Here is a 22,151-nt window from a genome sequence, read left to right on the forward strand (position 1 = left end):
GCACACAGCCACGAACATCAAGCGAAACATGTTTTGCTCCACGTTTAGGTGTTTTGCTCGGGTGTGTGCGCTACACACTACAGGCTACGGGCTTTACACTACGGGCTTTACACACTACAGGCTAGCGCCAAAGAACTCGCGCAATGTCTATTTATAGCTTAATCGGCTTGTTCTCCTCCTGCTTGTGCACCTCCTCGTCGTCGTCAGCGTCACGTCACCAACTCGGCGAGGGTTGTCGAAACAATTCTTACAAAATTGCTTGCTGCCGTCGATTAGTTTGCCACTAGTAAGCGAACGTACGATGTATTTTTGGCACAAACGAGAATAGATTTATACGGTAATAGAATATACGATTTTATATTTCCAAATGTGGGAAATTAAGTGGAAAAGCCATCCAAGGTGAACACCCATTTTATGCTTACGCCGAAGACAGGCGAGCAGACCCACCTTATAACCAGCGTGTCGGACAACCAGGTAGCTACCAGGTAGTAAGTAGCTATCAGGGAATTATAATTATTATCTCTCAAATGAATAAAACTAATTGACAGACGTATATATATTCGGTCCAAGCTGTTAGCGGACATGATTCTCATTACTCCAGCATAGATGATTACTACGAGTTTGTGCTGTTATAGAATATAAAACGGTAAATAACCCGTGGACTTTCACCTGCATTTGAGAGAATCGCGAAAATGAAATATGAAATGCTGACGTAACGTAAACTGTTCTAGACTGATATACCCATCTCGACACGTTGACAAATAGCGTAGAGACGGAATAGCGGCCAATGGTATATCTCGTGAGATGCGAGAATCACGTTCTATTGATGTTGACATGCGCAAAAATCTACTTTCAATGCATATCGGTACACTTAATGGTAAAAATGAAGACGCCTGAGTGTTATAAGACATGTTAGCCTTACTGTATACACTAAGGTAGCACCGGTAAGTATCAGAGCTGTCGGGAAAATAGAGAGAACGGTTGAGAAACCATGTGCAATTCTTGCTTTTACAAGAATAGATACACGTATAGCTCAACTGTTAATCGCATCAGCTAAATTTGTCCACAATAACACTATACCACACATAACATGTTATTACCCAATTTACCTGTTTAATGCTGTTTACATGGTTAATGCAATTAACTAATAAATAATTACAATAAATTCACTCGTCACATTAATAATATGATGACCTAATCGCTGCATCACCATCGTCTTCACTATCAGTATTATCTCCATCCTCATCATCAACGCCATCACCGTCACCAGCGTCATCATCGTCACCATCACCGTCAGCATCCGCATTACCATCACCGTTATCATAATCATCATCACACCATCATTTGCAGAGACGCTGTTAGATGTAATGGCGCCCAGTCCATCAGCAACACAGCTGCGTCCGCAGATAAATGAATTCAATTCACTAATGAGTACAAACCTGCTATTCCCTATCCCTTGCCATTCGCCTGGAATACGTGTCTGGACTTGGACCGCTCCCGGGTAATTGTTGAGCGAGCGACCTGCCGTTACTCTAATCTTACGCAAGATCTACGACCGTCTCGGCCCATAATTATTGTCGGGTGCGAGTTTGATGCTGTTGCTAAAATTATTTTTGTCGAGAGATACGAGTTAGCATACATCTCCCCGTAAGCTGCCGTAAGCCAAAGGCTGTGAGCGTTCTTAAATTGACTATGGGGTATATTTGTAAAAATTTTGTTGCATTTTTTTTACATGAAAAGTAAGTACTAGCGGGACTAAATGTATCCTCAAATTCTTACCTGATAAGATTGTTTCTCAACTAATTGAAAATCCAAAAAACCTGGGCGATTTGATATATTGATCACGACATTAAATGCTTGCTATGGGCTATGTATGAGTCACGAGTGTTTGTTCAGATGGAACGGAATAGCAAAATAGAAAGTATAATGCAGCAATTTAACCATAAAAATGGTTACATTTTGTGAAAAAGTGGACATAATTTTTTTACTTTTACAATTTACAGTGACGTAATCACTTTAACGGAATATTACAGTCACGCAACATGCGCATCGCATTGGCGACTCAGTCATTAGCGTACACTTGTAATCTCTAATTGGATGGTAGGTGAAAAACCATTCCATCAAGTTTCAGGCTCGACACAAAGTGGTCATTGCGAATTTTGTCGCGACGGCTTTTTTACATTGTGTTCGATTGCTTATACCCTTACAAATCCGTTATTTTATTTTCTCTTTCCGTTATTAAACTGTTTTTGTGCGAAGATATATAATCTATGAAGGTACACGCCTGGGTGCGCTATTGGCGTAGCTCTGGCTCCGTCTGTCACAGAATAAAACCATTGTCGTGAGTGCAACGCTTTGCAAATGGCCGCACGTTTTTATTCCCATATTATTATTTGCACGCAGCGTGTTTCGTGTTATTCCAACTTTCGCATCTCATGCTCAAGTAAGCCGCTATGGAGAGGAGTAGGCATCTTAGTAAATCCCTAAAACTCTGTTCAGGTAAGATCTAGCAATGATTATTGCGCAATATACTCATAAAGTGCACGGAGTAACCAGTTTCTCAGAATAGACCAATCTAGCAGAACATTCAGCATTATGAGCGTTCACGCAGTTGTTCGCCGCAAAACTCGCCGCAATGGACAGGACAAAAGGTCTTTCTGCGAAGGTTAGTATTCATTTTCCTATACGAGTGTCGCACGATTGGTTTTCTATGTATGGACATGTTCCCTCTTTATTGAGTTACACGCTCAAATAAAAACATGCACGCACGAGCAAACTGCAACCCAGGTTTTCTACTCTTAAACTTATATCACGCGGTCAAAGGCTAACGCAGTACTTGACAATCCTGACGTATATAAACTACACCAAATGAAAACCGCGTTACGAGCCGCAAATATAGATTACCTTACGACACCAGAGATAATCTACGTTACGGCGCAAAATAAACTTATTTGACGCGAAAACGACTGCCGCCATTCGCGTATTATAACGCACAAACTAAACTTTAAAAAGCGGCTTTTCGACCTGCACTGATCGTCTGGAAAGGCGAGTGAACGTTATGTGACGTTGAGCACGTACGCACACGTCAACGTGCGTTAACTTTGAGGCCACCGCTCCACCATCCCCTGTATATATGCCCCCCCCCAGTATATATTTTGGCGGAGTATTGAACTGAAGACCGAAAGCTGAGGACGACCGCTTCGCGACAAGCCTGCCTGCGTGTTTTGCTTGGAGCGTTTCGAGTAGGTGTTACGGAGCTATCGCTTTATCTGGCATCTCGTGAAACTCGTTAGTTACAGATGAACATTTTAAACTTTAATAAACATCCACAACGCCACTTAATGAACATAATTTAATAACCTACAAGCTCGCGTTCGCAAGGCACGTACTCACGTACACGCTAGCACACGCTAGTTGCATTATGCACTATCTGAATCTTATTTCTTCTCGGCACGCTTGCTTGCCGCGGCTTACACTATTACACGACGCTAGGTTCTCATTTTGTACATTTTTAAGGCAATAAGCAGCACGCGCTAATCCCTATTTGACTTACTGAGAACAATGGTTTGTATGATAGAATTATTTCTTATTTTATTCTTTATTCTCGTATTCTCTGTTTTTTAGATGAGATTTGGTTTTGTTTTTCGTCTCTATCCGTCCACTAATTGGCCTACTACTGTCATGTTCTATATCTCTGACTTTGTCCTTTAATTTTAGTGATTTCGCTCCATTAGTATCAAGGGCTTCACATATACCGATAAAAGGGTCAGTCTAGCTTGATCCCTATCCGCGGTGTAATTTCTCATGAGCAAATCGCGAAGCGAAGCGCCTTAATCTTTTACTAATAAATATGGGTGATTTTCTTGTGTGTGTGTGGTGTGTGTGTGTGTGTGTGTGGTGTGTGTGTGTGTGTGTGTGTTTGTGTCGCGGCTAATTCGTTTCCTGTCATGCCGCTGTCATAACGGACTCCTTCTCCAATACTTGGGTTCGGCATTATACCTATTCTACTATGATCATTATAGCCGCGTTCAGACGGAGCGAGGATTACTCGGGTCGAATACGTAGGTGTTGGACCCGTGTCGAAAACGACACGGAGCGTCGTTGAAGAGAGCGTTCACACGAACGCTATGCACGAGGCTTGTGAGCTGAGAAATAAAGTACAATCGCGTACGCACGAACAATGCGAATTATAACAGATCAAACTCTCTGACTGACTTCCACACTATTCTGTATTACTTCGTGTTGTGACGTACTAACTTCCAAGCCCGAGTCGAAGCGTTTCACACGGCAAGAAATGAACGCAGGCATGACTCGAGATCGTGTTCCGACCCGAAGGTGCGTTTTCGTACCGAGAAGAAGTCCGTGTGAGACGCTCGTCGCCGGGACGAACATTTGACACGGGTCGTTTTTGAGCGCCGAGTTCGCGTTGGCGCTTCCGTGTGAACGCGGCTCCATGACACGTTTGGCATGGGGAAGGGGTTGTTTTCGGCGCCACAGTTTCATTTTTTCCCCATATCGCACGTTCAAAACATTCCAAAAGTGGGGAATATTTTGCACAAAGGCGCGGTGCAAGCAACAACACCAGAAAACACAATAGGCACACAATGGACAATGTTTGAGAAAACGAACTGGAATATAGAAGAGGGCAAAGGCGCTCGCACTGAAGATTTGTTCTTCTAATGCAGGCTTTTATACTGGGGTTTGTCCCGCCTTCAGGTCACGGGAACTGAAAGGCGGAATGGAGAACCACGCCCAGTATAAAAGGGTCGAAACCACCCTTAGCCCGAGCTAAAGTTTATCCCGCTCTAGGGGGAAGAGATTTCAGGGTGCCGCTTCAGACCCGAGCTAACGTCAGATAACGAATATCTACGACTTCCTAGCCGCGCTCTAAAAATGCGACGTGACGCGTGACGCGCGAACGGAATGCGGATCCATGGGTAGCGAGCAATTGCAGAGCAATGTCCAGAATGTTAGCTGTTAGCACCAAAAGATCAGTCATAATGTCCATATAATACGAGCTGCCATGCAAACGATATCCAATTAAACTTATATTACGAGAAGCATAAGCAATTCTACCAGTACTTGTTGTATCTTGTATATGTTAAAATTTGGCGTGAACTGAATAAAACCAAGTGGTTGTTGACGGTGAGGTTACGATGACAATGTAGGCGCCCGGTCACGCACGCACTCGGGATGTCGAGAAAACCGGCAGTATAAAAAAAGCGACTTATCGCCGAGCTAAAAGTTATCGCCGCTTCAGGCAAAGTATAAAACGATTATCCTGCGAGTAAACGTTATCCCGGCTTCAGCAGTATAAAACGATTTTATCCGGACTAGAAAGTTATCCCGCTCTCAGAAGGCGGGCTAAAAGCTTGCGGGCAGTATAAAACGACTTATCCCGAGCTAAAGTTATCAGCCGCTTCAGCCATATAAAACGATTTTATCCCGAGGCTAAAGTTATCCGGCTTCAGAAGGCGGGCCTAAAGTCGTGCGCAGTATAAAAACGAATTTATCCCGAGCTCAAAGTTATCCGGCGGCTTCAGAAGCGCGGCTAAAGTCTTGCGCATGTATAAACGACTTATCCCTAGCTAAAATTTATCCCGCTTCAAGCAGTATCAAACGATTATCCGCGAGGCTAAAGTTATCCCGCTCAGAGCGGCTAAAGTCCGTGCGCAAGTATAAAACAGATTTTAATCACCGAGCTTAAAGTAATCCCGCCTTCAGAAGCGGGCTAAGTCTTGCGCAGTATAAAACGACTTATCCCGCTAGCTTAAAGTTATCCCGTTCAGCAGTATAAGGAAATCGATTTATCGCCGAGCTAAAGTTTTATGCCGCTTCACAGAAGCGGGCTAAAGTCGTGCGGCAGTATACGAAAGCGGCAAATGAAGTCGCTCCATCTAATCTAAGCCAGAGAAAATCGTTATACATTGTTTTAACATTGTTTCTTGCATTGGTTAGAAAATTGGTTATAACAAGTGCCCAGCTAACGGTAGGTGTGGGCGAGTGACGAGTCTACTTCCCCCTTACGCCAAGTACGTCCCGGCATTGGAAGCACCGCGTGGCCGATGAAAACAAAGCCGCGAATCAGACCCGACTGAGAGCCTGCAAAGTACCCCATAAGGATTTCAGCGAAGCCGGCTAACGCCCGGCAGAGACGTGACGCAGTGACCGACGGATATATTTGCTAGCCAACGATATAGGTTGAGCTAATCGTTGCATTCCACGCAATAACTCAACTATTCAGCCAGAGAGTACTAGGCTAAGAACATGTGTCTAATAGGCTAGTCCGTGAGACATATATATTACTGCTAAAAGATCTCGCCGCACGCCGCTCTGAACCATTACATATACTCTTAGTGAACCTATTAGAGGGTTTCTTGACGCAACCGAAGCGGAGCACGATTACGTCATCGCCCTAGTCATCCCCTGGCACGATTAAGTTATGCGCGCGAAGTGAATTTCAGATGATTTAAATTTCTCAAAATTCTAGCATACCTATACACCACATGTGTTACGCTATACTCTCTGTGAATAATCTGGAGTTTACTTGAACCGCACGATTAGTCATATATCAATTAGCCAAATCATAATACGTACGCGTAAATCTCCCGTACCGGCTTGAATATAGACACCGCCCGACATGAGCCCGCTGCCGGTCCAGGATAGAGCATGATGTCGCAGAATTGCATGAGACTATGTCATTTGCCGTAAGCATGTGGGGTAGCCCGCTTTAAACCATCGACCGGGTGCTTCTTGACAGGTCTCTTTGTTGCATTTCGACCGAGAGAAACATCCTATGTGAACTTCACAAGAAAGTGGGTGGCAAAAAACCAAGGCCTTCAGCGAGACATACTCGCGCCGTTTTCCCCACTGTTTCAACCATTGCTACGCGTCTTCTCGCTTCTCCAGGGCCTGACCTAATTGCTGGTTAGCACATCTGTTCTCCTCTCGGCCTACGCGCAGCTCAAAACGAATGATGCGTTTTTTGTCCCACTTGAAAGACTGTGACTTATGGCGCGCACTCAAAACACCAGCATAAAGTGGTGGCCTTGGCAGCTCATGCGCTGCGTGCATTGACAGCGGTGCGCGTTTACTAAGGTTTGTTTCCTCTCATCGGGGCGGTTCCCCGCATCTACATCCGGGTGCAAATAGTCAAAGTTCGGGGCCCCGGGATTCCGCCCCACCTAGTTAGGCGGCGTTCACAACACAAGAAAAACCGCGGGATGTCTCAATGAACAGCGGATGAATAACTCGAGATATTGTGTCGTTGTCACAAGGCGAATAATCGCGCTAATGCCGAGACGGCGAATAATTCTATTCAATAGAACTCAGGGCGCATGCTCACTGCACCCAGGAAATGATGGCTCACTCGCGCATGGCTCCACAAGTGCGCTTCACTGGGCTTGGACCATGATGGGAATAGAAAATTACGCGGGATTATTTGCGCGAGTCGTTCCACACCGCACAACTCCCCTCGCGCTAAATTCCAATAATCGCGCCAGTCCACACGTCCGCGCATTCTGCGAGCCAGCGGATGCTGATCCGCGACTTATTAGCTGCGGTACGTTACCTGCGTTCACACTCTGTGTGAGTATTTGATCGGCCGGTCATCGGGATGTCTTGCGGCCATACCGCAGCCATTCATTCCGCGCCCACGCCTCGTGAACGCGCGTATAATGACCACCAAAGCATATAACCTACCCTCCCTACTCGACACTCATTCACAGGACGTGAGCCTCTAGGATGTTACTGCCATACAAAACTGTAGCCTTAGCTGTAAAGCAAGATCGTCTATCCCCATGTAGTTTGCTTAACAGATCATTTTCGATTGTTATACCATTAATTTCAACTCAACTGCTAACAAATTTTAACGGCGGGCTCAGTGGACACAGCGCGACCGCAGGAGGGTGCTGCCACCGAAAAAGTTGCGTAATTTGGACATTCTATTTTGCACGTTAACCAGACCGAGAGGCTAAATCACAAAAAGTGCAATTAATAATTTAATACGCTAAAATGCTATTTAACCGACGATCACTTGCATTGTTAGGGCAAAATTTAATCCATATTATCAGACGAAACTATATGTCGTTCAATAAAGAGATTACCAATCCTTTTGCCTTTAAATGAATAAATAAGAAACACCCTCGTCTGTAGCTCTTGGCTTGGAAAGTGGTTTTGCGCAACTTATCAGATCGTGGGCGCTCTGAAGTGGCGCCGACCCCGTCGTTTGTAATCAAACTGTAGCTCGTATAAGTTTTTAAAACATTGAAAAAAAAATTTCTAGATAGTGATTTGAACCATGAAACTTTTTATGTAGCGATAAGTTATAACCTAAATTAGCTGAAAATAACCTGCAGAACGTGAAAATAACCCTAGAACCTAGAGTAAACGATCCCTTTAAGCATCGACAAGATACCGCCCGCAAGAAAGTCGCCCGCTGTCAATTAAGAAACTCCTGATGTCGCAGGTATAAGGTTTTCTCTGTGTGTGTGTGTGTGTGTGTGTGTGTGCGTGTGCGTGTGCGTGTGCGTGTGCGTGTGCGTGTGTGTATAGCTATTTTGTCCGGGATACAGCAGGGATGTATCAGGTTATTTGCAGGGATGCGCCAACCTGACTTGGAAGGGATACCTTCTGGCGGCAGGGATACTTTTCCCTGATTCATCCCTGCCTATGTATGCCAAATTGCCAATACATAGACAGGGATAAATCAGGGATGTGGCAGGGATGTATCAGGTGGTTCCAAATATGTAAATTACCTAGATCCCTTCCTGGAAGGGATACATCAGGAATGTTTCACCGGGATGCTATGGAAGGGATGTATCAAGGATGTCGTGTGTACCACATATTAGGGATAAATCAGGGATATGACAGGTATTCATCAGGGATGTGACAGGTATTCATCAGGGATGAAACAGGGATAATATTATATAGCAGGAATATCCCTGATACATCCCTTCATGGAAGGGATTGCAACACCCAATGAAAAAATAATACCGATCGACTTACTACAGGAAGCCGTAATTCATAAACAAAAAGCAGCTTTTTACGTACTTACAGTTTATATAAGAGATCTACATATCTATACCTCATTAATGTTTTCTAAGTGTAAAAGATATATATATAGTATTTCGTATGGGGGTCATTCATTTATTACATACGCATTCGGCAGGGTAGGGAGTAAAAAAACAGCAATATTATGCGTACCTTATCAATAAATGACCCCTATGGAATTAAAAAAAAATCATATGCTGATATGATTTGATTTTGCTGATTTGGATGTATCAGCGATACGTGACCAATTATAAATCCGTCTAAGTCAGAGAAGGGATGTATCAGGGATAGGTATGTGACCAATGAAAAATCTACCAAGTCAGAGAAGGGATACATGTATCAGGAATACATGCATGATCAGTGATAAAAATGTTTAAGTCATAGAATTAAGGGATGTATCAGGGATACATAATCAGCATTAAAAAAATTTCTAAGTCAGAGATCGAAGGGCGATGTATCAGGAATTTTTCTTGAGAACATATTAAGAGAAGGGATGAATCAGGGATAATGCTCAATAATCCCTTCCAATTATGCTTTTGGCAGGGATACCTGATACATCCCTGATACATCCCTTCCAGAAGAAGGTATCCCTGACAAAATAGCTGGGTAGTGTATGTGTGTGTGTGTCTATGTGTGCGTGTGTGTATGTGTTTGCGTATGCGTGCGTGTGCGTGTGCGTGCGTGTGCGTGCGTGCGTGCGCGTGCGTGTGTGTGTGTGTGTGTGTGTGTGTGTGTCACGGTCAAACACTTCTTCAGTCACGGCCAGTTCTACATACGTCACTGCTAGCCGCGTGGGAAGTGCCCTGCAGCTAAATATTCTAGCTGTATACGCCAATGACACAACTAAACGTTCCATCATGAACAATGTGGTCTACCCAGAAGTTCTGACCACCTAACGGGCATGGACTAGTTAACACCAATAGTATAATTACTAAGACGCACAGTATGCGAGCTAATGGAAGACTAGTGTCGACTATAGTGAGTGCTTGTGACTGGTGTGTGCTCGATAGATGATTACTGATGAAGAAACAGTGAACACTCGAGCGCGATCGCCTGTACGCATCGACGTCATATCATCAGGGGTTAATAATGACAAATGTCATTATCATTTCTTGTCATTATTAACCCCTGATATCATCTACACAATATCTGTAAGAAATCGGGTGATTTTGGTGGACGCAGGCACGCACGCACGCACGCATGCACGCCAGACGCAAGCATGCACGTTCACACAAACACAGACAAACACGCCCACACAGAGACACGTGCGTACACGCGCATGGTCGCAAACGCCGAGTATCTCGCTCTCTGCTACAGACGTAGGTTATTTCCGTTCTTACAATAGCAGGTAAAATAACAGCAGGCATTGTCAGACGGAAATCGGTGTCACATGAGAGGAGGGAATGCGTATAATGTAGCATAATATGGATAATATCGTAGAGAGACGTCTGACAGACGCGATCCCAGCCAAAATAGGCGAGATCGACACGCGAAGACAACAGGCTCCGTAACGCCACGAACAAGCGCACAATTACAGCGCACGTGAATGATAAATGACAGATCTAATAATTGAAGCACTTATATACAACCTCGGTGCCTTTTCACATTCACTTAAAGATAACCATACATGTTTACGTCATTTCAACAAGGGCACACTCAAGTTGTGCCCACGTCTACTGTTAATCGACATACTCGCACGCGTCGACAAAATGTTGACGATTATTTGGGGACGGGGGAGAATGGTATATAGTGGATTGCACGTTGTTGACAATTTCGCGTGGATATGCTCAGTTATGCTCATGACAACAACGCGGGTCAGCTATGTCGCATGCGTCACGGATAGATGACAACATCAGGTGGATCGGTTGACACTCCCACGCAGACAGGTAGAGGCAGTAAACAGATCTTAAGGAGAGACCCTCACCCTTCGCAGCCGTGCAGCGTTTTGTCAGCTAACTCTGAACCTCCTTCCCCGTGCTATTGTGTCAGGATTTGCACCCGGCCCTTCCCGTGTTAGCAAACCACATAGGGGTTGTTTTGCGTCGGACGCACACAAACCCATTTCGAATGTACCAACAGACACATGTAAGATCGTAGACAACACAATTTAGGCAGCTAATACGTAAAAATCTAGTTAGGAACATGCGTTTTTGGAAAAAGTATCCTCAATCGAAACTTGGATTTTCTTTATCCGGACACTATTTCTTTCGCATCTTAGTACGCATCTAACGGTAGTAGTAAATCTCTTATGACACATAGCTGTACTTACGATTCGTGGATAAGGGACGCGGCCAAAGGAATACAACTCCCAGAGCAGGATGCCGAAACTCCACATGTCCGATTTGTTTGAAAATTTCTGAAATAGCAAATAGCAATAGTTACACAGAAGTATCGTAACGAGTAGATAAAACCCAGTTCAGTTACTTCCGAGTGTAAAGTGTACAGTGGGCATAGCAAACGAATAAAATACAATCAAATACAACAGAAATAGAACAAAAACAAGTGCCGCGGAGCGACAGCGCTCATCTAACGTCTACTGCGGTGACTCTGTGGTGGAGTGCATGGTGGGATTCTAGTAAACCCTGTTAGTCCCAAATGTCACATACACGCCGATACAGTGGAAGGCACAGGGATGGTATCAGGAACCTTCTCAAAGGAATGTTCGTTGGGATTGTTATGAAAGTTGCCACGAGATGCTCGTACGTCTAAGTGTCTTCAGATTAAAGATGGAAGCTCCCATCGTACGTAGTAGCAACAAGCTATTGTGCAGACAGATTTAGGTAAGCAATCATCCATTTAGCCTCGCGAAACGCCTACAGGTTGAAATAGAGAGCTGCACATGTAACTATCTAGACGCAGGCAAGACTACACAGCTACACCACACCATGCACTTTTTTGGCAGTGGCACTGGCAGTGGCATACGTTAATGTATACCGATTTAGGAGTAACCTTCTTCAAACAAATTTTAGCTTTTGAACTTCACTGTGAATTGTAGCCTCTTACATTCAGGCCATTGTATAGATTCTACTAGCAAAACCGCAGTCACAATTTCTTTTAACAGTAAACAACATCCATGTTTAACGCTCTGAGGGTCCTAAACCCGGTTATCGACATCTTACTCTTCGCATGTCAGCAGAAGCTAATTTCTGGTCCCTTCAATAAAGCTAGTAAATGGCAAGGTCACCATGCTGAAACAAAAAAGTTTTCAATCGCTCGTCAGAACCATGTCCTCAGAAAATGTTTAAAATTCTGCCCTGGCCATGACCTTTGACCTTGCGTGACCTCTAATTTCGGCACCAGTATGGCGCTTTCCAGCCATGATGCTATACACGCACTATCGCTGAGCTAGGTTCAAGCGCTTTGATTTGTGCCGCAATTCTGCATTTTCCTCTCTATACTTTAGTTAAGGAGAGAGATGTTCCCCTTCATTTTACACTTCTGACTTTTGACACCTCATGACCCCCAGCTTCGACATCCAACTCGTTTCGGTTACTCCCCCCCCCCACGTCCGAATATCGTGACCGTACGTCGAGCGGTTAAGATATTTGTGCCCAACTGTTGACGGACGGACGAACGGACGATCATGCGATTCTACAAGCTGCATCTGACTACGTCAGATGAGCTAAAGACTACTATTACTCATTATTTGTTACCAAATTAATTATATTCAAGTTACATATAGTCATAAAATGTGTAAGACATATACTGTAGCCATGTAGGAACAACAAACAGATACTTATAAAACCTTATAAGAAAACAATAAAATTGTATACTGTAGGCATTGTGGTATAAATGGATTTTAGGATGCAAGGACAGGCCGGTTCATAATTTCTTGATAATATTCTTCATCATTTCTTGATCATCATTTTTCTGGTATTTTTTTTATTATTCATGTTGTTTTAATCACTTTATTAGTAACAGAATATGCTGAAGTTTTGTATATATGTATTTTTGTGCTTGTATATATTTTTTCTTCATGTTGTATAGCATTGTAATTGTACTGTATCCGTCAGAAATTTTATCATTTTAACTACTCAACACTATTGCTTTTATCAGATTTTTTCTCCATGAAAAAAACTGTCGTCAGTACATGTATTTGTATCTGAATTCATGCAATAAAGATTTAATAATAAAAATAATAATAATAATATACAGGGATACAAAATGTCTCCATACCAAAATCGCAGAAAATCTAAATATTAACAGCACACACGTTCAAATCACCTTTGCCCTTGGCGCAGAAAATGTTACATGAATGTTGGCTAACCATGACACTTCTAGTAGTGTGTACATATGAGAACGGTATGCTAATATGGCCGTGACTGCACTAAAAACAACGCAGTGGGTCAGTTCCTATCTGGCATGGTAACTGCTGCTGTTCTTGCCATATTTCCACAACGACTATAAGCTATACCTAACGTCTCACACTCGAAAACACAATTGTTGTGGCCTTTTCATATACAGCTCTATGCTAGAGCACAAATCCCCTTCTCATTTTAAGACCCGAGCAGGAATTCATTTTCACAAATAGCAATTGCTGAATCTGAAGGAAGTTTACTCGCAGACACGGCCACGAGTACTGGGCAAAACACGATGAGACAAAGGGCAAGCTTATGAAGAGCTCACAAAAATACCAAATGACGTGCCAGTCAGGACAGAGTGATAGCTATGCTATAGTTATAGTAACCACAAACAATACATTTGCGAAAACGTGCATTCAAGTGTAACACATTTTGGATCTTTTCCAAAGGGGTAACGTCATGCTACATGGTAATATAGATTCAATTGTCGTGACTACGAAAAATACATTGATAAATTAGCTGTAAGCTTTCCGAATAATTGGTATATTCTTAACCCAATATATATGATGGTTTGAGTTGCCTGTTATATGATGCGACTGAGTGCGTGTTTAATGTATAGACATTACATAGGAATTCCTGCTAGACTTACACAGTAAACAATTAATTATTTCTGATTCGGATTTAACAAAGCGAACAAGCTTTAATTTCAAATTTAATAGAGTTGATTCATTATTTCAACGATGGAAGCTGACGGTTTTATAGCTACAGTGCTCGATCGTCAAGAAAGCATGTCACAATGTTTAATCAGGGCCAGCGTTATTAGAGCCTTGCTAACACCTGATTGCCAGAAAACAAAACACTTAATTGTCTGCTTTTGCGTTACATCTGTAGTCTCGTGTTTCAGCAGCAGCTCAACAATAACTTGTAACACGTCGGCTGTTTCGTACCACCTGATGCCCGGACTGATGGCCACAAGATGTCGATATGTGTGTATTACTGTCAATTTATTGCCCCTCTTTCTGAGAAGCTGCAAAGCCCCCCCTTTTGGAAGTTATTGATCAATGCGAGGCTAATGCGGGGTATTATTTTGAGTAAAAAGTAAAAAGTTTAAGTATGTGGAATATATAAATGCTGATGTTAATTAAAAAATATATATTGATCCTTAAATTATTTAAAGGAAAAAGTGTTTCGGAGATTTTATAAGTTTATGCACACAAGCATTCGCGCGCACACACAAACACACACGCGCGCGCGCACGCACGCACGCACGCACGCACGCACGCACGCACACACACACACACACACACACACACACGCACATACACATGCATATTATAATTTTTACTCAATTAGGTGGATTAACAAAGTAACTACAAGGTTGACAGCTAAGTATAATTGCTAACGTACGTCAGTAAGGTTAGGATGTAAGTAGCTAGTGCTTTCTGACACACTGATATGTCAACATCAGATTTTTGCCACAGGCAAATGGGTAGTTTCTGAAAAAAATTGAGAGTAAATAAAGTAAACACTATCAGTAGGTAAATAAGGGTTAATGAAAACTACAGGAGGTGAGCAATACATATCAAGACTTTGCTAACCCTAAGGTGATTTCGTAAGATAATCTTTTATAAAATGTTGTACTCATTGGGTTAGTACTTGCACACGTAAATGAATACAGTTCGGATGAAATTGATACTATTATGATTCGTGAATTATTGGTAGGGTTTGGACTTTTTGGAATTAAAAAAAAACAATTTATACTGTAGGATAAGATTAATATACTGCGTTACCCTCTAGCATGATACGTGTACTTGTGTAACATTTGATGTCATCGCCCCTTGAGGCATGGAGACGAGGTGGGTACGTATTAGCTCTACCAGTGTAGAGCCTTCGCTCCCGATAGAGGTTCCTGTATCAGGAGCGAAGGGGCTACACAGGTAGAGCTAGGTACATATATATACCTTTTGAGGCTGAATATAGCATGCAAAATAGGGCAGCTGTATCTATCTGAAAACGCATTGTAAAAAATATTATTTCCACGCAAGAAATGTGTGGTTATACATTTCCAATGGTAAATGCAGAAGATGCAATTTAGTAAGATTTAGGTGACACAGATGCATCTGAACTTATGCTCCAATGACCCAAAACTACCTGCAACATATTTTTTAAGAATAAGTTTAAAAATTGGGCTAACCCAAATATTCCTCATTGTGTCTATTAAGGCTGGTAACGGGGAAACATCACGTGCACTCATATTATGCGTTCTGTTACGTGGGGTCCAATATAAGGGCAACCATTAATGAAAGTGTCAATCTTGGGTGTGATAGAAGAGGGAGGGGGGATATATATAAAGCAAGAGTATATCTGGGAGAACTCCCATTATATAGCATATCTCCCATTATATAATCTTGATAATAATATATGCATAGGTTTTGATGCGAAAATAAATGTTTTCGACCTGAAAGTCTGAAATCTTGACGAGAGATGGCGCTAAGCCTAAATGATCGCCATTTTGGTTTTCGAACATTGCGCAAATAAAAACAATAAAATATTCCAGTCAAATTACTGTAACGAAGAATCTAAAACACAATATTACATGTATATAGGTATGATTGTAGAGTTGTTAACCAGTTAGACAAAATAAACATAATAGGACGTTGTCATCTCTCCCATAGTAGTAACAACTGTTTTGGAACTAGCCTTACACATTAATATAACAAAATTTAACAAAATCGAATGAATCCAGATGAGACGGGATACTAGACAAGCGTTGCCGAAAGGTGTTAATCCGAAGTGCTGCGCGGAGTCTTGAGGCACGCAGTTCGCGGCAGGAGGCGCACAGCGATAGCAATGGGAAAGTCCTACGACAGTATGCAGCGTGAAGCTATGGATCGTGAGAACGAATGAATAAGGGGGCACGCACGATCAAATTAGCTGCATGCGACAGTCCGCAATTTGAGTAGGGAGGACACATTTTAGGTGTGGTGAGGAACAATTTTAGTGGGGGACATTATCTAGTGAGGGAACGTTGTTTGCAGACGTTCCTATGGCGGGATCGTACGGGGTTGTGCGAAAATTTCAGTAGCGACGCACTACCGCCACTATAAGCCCATGTAGGACTGGCACTCGCTGCCACCGTCTTCGGCTTAGATTAGTCACTCAAGAATGAGCTAAGCCGCAGGTTGGAGAGCGAGGGGAGAGGGGAGGTGTAAAAAAACGCTGGGGCTACGGTACAACACACGGAACACTGGTGGGAACACACAACGAAGGCACGCACTCGCGCGGGCAGGGCATTGTCGTTTTTCTGACGGTCACGTCAAATGGGGTAACTGGGAGCAGGCGAGTTGCAGAGTTTTGTGCGAAGGTCGGCCAAACCAGAGAGCAATGAGGGACTGTTTTTTAGTTCAACGCTGCCACGCTGGCGCCATGTATGAGTACAGCTTGTAAATGCAATGGCCTATTACACATGTATCTCTGCAGATACGGATAGGACAAGAAGCAATTTGTTGTTTTGGATGAAAACATGAATATCACTCGACCTTATAAACTTTTGATTCAGTGGAATGGGTGACATATTTAGGAAGTATATTGGAAGTATATTGGAATATTGGAAATTATATTCAAGAAATTAAATGTTAGAACATACATTATGGCTTTGTTATAAGTTATAAGATACATGTTATACTGTTATAATTCGCAAAAAGTATGCGAGAATCGCGTAGCAACGTTGCAACTTTTTTGGGGTGAACTGCACTATATAATAGATCTATAAGTACATTGCTTAAAGTACCATCATGCACCATACTCAGTTATTTACTTCGAAACGGTGAAAGTGGCCGAAAACATGTTTATTAATGTATACGCAAAGAATGAAACAGAATGGAAACTAGCCATTAATATGTCATGACTTTCGTTAAATAAAGATGTGATTAGATGAAGATCGTTAGCTGAATAGGCTATATAAGGTAGGTAGTATGGGTTAAGGTCGTACAGGTAGCTAGGCGCAAATTATCTAAAAACAATATAACAAATATATATTATATATATGAATTATGGCCATTTCCTATTTGACCCTCAGGTTAAAACCACCTAACCCTATATTATAATTTGATATTATTAGTTTAATAATTATTTATATTATATGTAATCAGTATAATGCTACCTCATAACTATATATTATTATATATATATATATATATATATTATAATATATATTATATATTATATATTATATATAATTTATATATAGTTTATATTATAGTTTATATATAATTTAGGTACAAGTAGCGTTTACACACCCATGTCGTGAGTTTGGTTAGGGTTAGGGTTTTAGACTCGCTAGGGTTAGGGTTAGGGTTAGGGTTTTACACTCCCTAGACTCGTTAGGGTTAGGGTTAGGGTTAGGGTTTTAGAGGGTATGTGGTATTAGGGTCCAGGTGGTTAGTCGATAGCGGTTTAGAGTTAGGGTATGGTTAGGGTTTTTTAAACCTGGGGTTGTCAATATGGAATGGGCCTTGGGGCTATTATGTTTACTAATACTATTTAATTTTTATCTCACCGATTGGAAAAGTGATCTTTGCTTGATTTTCGAATCCTTTAGACTCTTAACCACATACGTTTGTATTTGGCAATCAAGACAGTGGCATGATATATCGATGGATAGAATATGAATGTTTTCGACAACCCTATATGGGACATCGTAATATGCCAAAAGACTCTCTCAGTCGTACGCACTGGTTCTCACTATTCTCATTAAATGCTTGTAAACTATCACAGTATGACGATCAATGGCCAAACATTAGCGAACATAACATTGCGATGCGGCTGCGTCAAGATGATACTGGGAATGGTTTGACGATTCGAGGGCTAGGCTAAAGTACCGACCTTCACGTCTAAGCCACTATCGTTGGACGAGAATAACACTGAAGAGTAAGTTACTGTGCGTGTGGAATATCCACCGCGGCAGCGAAGTCTAGCTGACTCAAGACCCGAGCGATTTTTTTAAAAAACTACTTGGGAAAAATGATGATGATACGATGGACTCGTTGCCGCCTCTTTATGAGGCGTCGCCGCATAATTGCGAAATTAAATTTCAGGCGCACATGAACCAGCGAAAACAATTAAAAATATTTTTCTACATGAAAAGGTACCGCGCGCGAGCCGGACAACGAAATAAAGCGACCATTTTGGATTTAATTGGTCGGCCCTACAGGTTTGAATTACTCGAAAGGATTCTGGAATGCCCACATATGCTCAATTGACCGATAGCTTACACCGCACTTTATCTACTGAACCATAGAGGCGACTGTCAGAATTTTTTTTTTCAACAGGCGCGATATCGGATCAAAAGGCCGCGACGGCGGCCGCCGTTCGCGCTAATTCGCGCGGTATATCTGGCTGCAGATCGTGCTATGATGGCCATTTTTCATTTTGGCGCAAAATAAGTGGGCGACGTGGCATCACGAAAGTAGGGTCGATGGGGTGTGCTCCAAAGACTTTAGGACGTTCAAATCTTCCCATAGGAGATAAACAAGCTGTATTGAAATTTGAATTATGTGGGTAAACGGTTTCTGTTGAGTTGATCGCTTGAACCGTAGAGCAGACATGAAACTGCATAGGTGAATTCTAAATCTTAAATAATTTGCATAATTTGAAGAAATAAAAATCAAACCCGTGGTGGAAGGTTGGGTTTATGGTGGCCAAGTCGATTATTATTACCATTTACCGAAGAAATGAGCAAAATTCGTTGAACCTGAAACTGGACTTGAACATGGACATTTCCATTTTTTCCAAAAGTGGACGATGCGACTCGAAAAGTAAGGAGATCGACTGGCGTGGATCCAGATAGGAACGTTCAAACCTCTCCATAGGGAGTTGACTAACTTATTATGGCAATTTTGAAACATTGTGGGGTAACGTGCGTTCTTGAAGTTAGTCGTTGACCGTAGCCAAATGTTTGAACGGCGGTACGGACGGACGTACGACGGACGACACCCCATGGCAATAGCTCATCTTGACGATGTCAAGGCGAGCTAAAAACGCTTCTGTCTGCCTGCTGTAACCCAAAACGAATAGTTACGAAATGTGTCATCCCAAATGACACAACGAAACTATATGATGATGAAAACGTATTGCATGACTTCTATCCTGTGAGTAACTATGCATCACTTTGTTACTATAACATAAAAAAAGCTTTTACGAATGCCTACTGCAGGTGGCGATGATTCACTTATTCAGCCTAGCTCTTCTGCTTGTAGTTACAAACCACGTTGCTCATTGGTGCAAAGAACCAATGCATCTTTCTTTCCTTATCGCTGCTCCTGAAAATCGTAATCTGACGTTTTGTTGGAGACCGACTAGAAACACGTTCCTGATGTTGCGCCGAGTTGCCGCAGTTGGAAGGGCTTCTTTACGACTGTCCCTTGCGACGTGCTCCTATCTCTGTCCCCTGCGACCCTACCCTTCATTTGACCTAGGTAGAAGCGAGCTCTCACTGAGACTGGATCATGCCTATTACAGCACTAGCGTAATATCATAGTGCCATCCCCTGTGATAAAATTTTATGTATTTTTCCTACAAAACTATATAAGACTTCAGCTATTTAACCTATACCTAACCTCTCCCTAGAAGGATCTAAAACAGTTCGCACTACTAAGACTTGAATATGAGTGCCACAGCACCAGCGAGGTATAGAGTGACCTCCTCTGTTAAAATTTGCACAGCGAGGATGGTATTTAAACTCGGATGAAGAAACCAGCCGCTTCATCCAGTCTAGCAGAGCAATAAATCACTGGGCCGAGAAAATATGTTCTAACTCTTAAGAATACGTAAACTCGTATCCAATTGGCTAAATGCGTAAGGTAAGAACGACCAAGATGATGACTCAAGAAAAAAAGAGTGCGCAGCTATTTATATAATTAGGATAAGAGCACACTGCGTAATCACTTATAATGACTACTAACAATCTCTGAAATTGCAATATATTTCGTATATATACGTAATTACAGAAAATCGGACAAATGCTTAAAATCTAAAATAGCCACTCTCTCTTCCGCTGTAATATTTCACGCGCAGAAATAAAATTATCAAAAGTCACATTCGCATATTTAAGCAGCCACCCTAACACGATGGCCACACGTCATCATATTATGCTGCGTCACCGAGGACTGTCACGTCTGCTGTCAACCAGAGTGTGACGTCATGTTCAGCTATACTCCCATTATCATCCATAATCTTAATCTTGGTATACTTTTTCACTCTTTCCTCTCACGTAGTTTCTACTTGCAGTGCACTTTATACTCCTTACTCTTACACCCTTGCTTATATGTACTATTCCCTCAACGGAGTTGGAGGAGAGGTTATGTTTTCGCTCTCGTGTGTTCGCGTTAGACTGGTACTCGCTCCCACCTCGATTCCCCCATCGAGTAACTAAGCCGAGAGGTTGTTTTAGACTCCCTAGACTCGTTAGGGTTAGGGTTAGGGTTAGGGTTAGGGTTAGGGTAGTGGTTAGGGTTAGGGTTAGAGTTAGGGTTAGGGTTAGGGTTTTTAAACCTGGGGTTGTCAAATAGGAATGGGCCTGGCTATTATGTTTACTAATACTATTTAAATGTTATCTCACCGATGGAAAGTGATCTTTGCTGATTTCGACTCCTTAGATCTAACCACATCACAGTTGTATGCAATACAAGACAGTGGCATGATATATCGATGGATAGAATATGAAATGTCGCACCCTATATGGACATCGTAATATGCACAAAAGCACTCTTCTCAGTCGTCGCACTGTTCTCACTCTTCTCATAAATGCTGTAACTATCACGTGATAATGGCAAACATGAGAACATCACATTGGTGCGTCAAGATGGATACGGGAAGTTGACGATTCCAGGGCTAGACTAGTACCGACCTTCACTCCGCCAACTATCGTTGGCTACACTGAAGTAAGTTACGCTAGCGTGTGGAACTCTCCACCGCGCCGCAGTCTAGCTGACTCAGCCGAGCGATTTTTAAAAAAACTACTGGAAAATGATGTGTACATGGACTCGTTGCGCCATCTATGGGTCGCGATAACTGCGAAATTAATGTCAGGGCATGAACCAGCGAAAACAAGAAAATATTTTTCTACATGAAAAGGACGCGCGCCGAGCCGGAAACCAACAATAACGACCATTTGGATTTATGGTCGCCCTACGTGCATACTCGAAAGGCTTCTGGAATGCCCACAACTGCTCAATTGACCGATTACACCGCTTTATCCTCTACCCATAGGGCACTGTCAGAATTTTTTTTTCAACAGGGCAGCGATTTCGATCAAAAGGGCCCGCGAGGCGGCGCTGTTCGCGCTTCGCGCGGATATCCGGCTGCAGATCGTCTAGATGGCCATTTTCATTTTGGCCAAAAAGTGGGCGTGGCTCGAAAGTAGGTCGACTGGCGTACTCCAAAATAGGACGTTCAGATCTCTCCCATAGGAGTAACAACTGTATGAAATTTGAAATATGTGGGTCAAACGGTTCTTGAATTATAATTGACCGTAGGCAGACACTGAAATGCATAGTGAAATTACTAAAATCTACCTAATTTGCATAATTTAAAAAATAAAATCAAAACCCGTGTGATGTGTTTTGGGGCCAGTCCTTATTCATTCACATACCAGAAATGAGCAAAATCCGTTGAACCTGAACTGACTTATGGCCATTTCCATTTTTGCCAAAAAGTGGACGTGGCTCGAAAGTAGGTCGACTGGCGTGCTCCAAAATAGGACGTTCAAACCTCTCCCATAGGAGTAACAACTATATGCAA

The 22,151-nt window shown here is 42.5% G+C and overlaps 1 protein-coding gene across 1 annotated transcript in view; it reads right to left on the reverse strand.

Moving 5' to 3' along the window:
- LOC106807687 (tyrosine-protein kinase CSK-like) overlaps nt 1-22,151 on the reverse strand; it is a gene marked incomplete in the record, with an annotated part of 108,209 nt that overhangs the window by 40,396 nt on the left and 45,662 nt on the right. The window contains 1 exon segment of the mRNA XM_014810109.1: nt 11,321-11,407. Coding sequence (XP_014665595.1) covers nt 11,321-11,407 — 87 coding nt within the window.

The sequence above is a fragment of the Priapulus caudatus genome, unplaced genomic scaffold (assembly GCF_000485595.1).
Source record: "Priapulus caudatus unplaced genomic scaffold, Priapulus_caudatus-5.0.1 Scaffold228, whole genome shotgun sequence".
Classification (NCBI taxonomy): domain Eukaryota; kingdom Metazoa; phylum Priapulida; class Priapulimorpha; order Priapulimorphida; family Priapulidae; genus Priapulus; species Priapulus caudatus.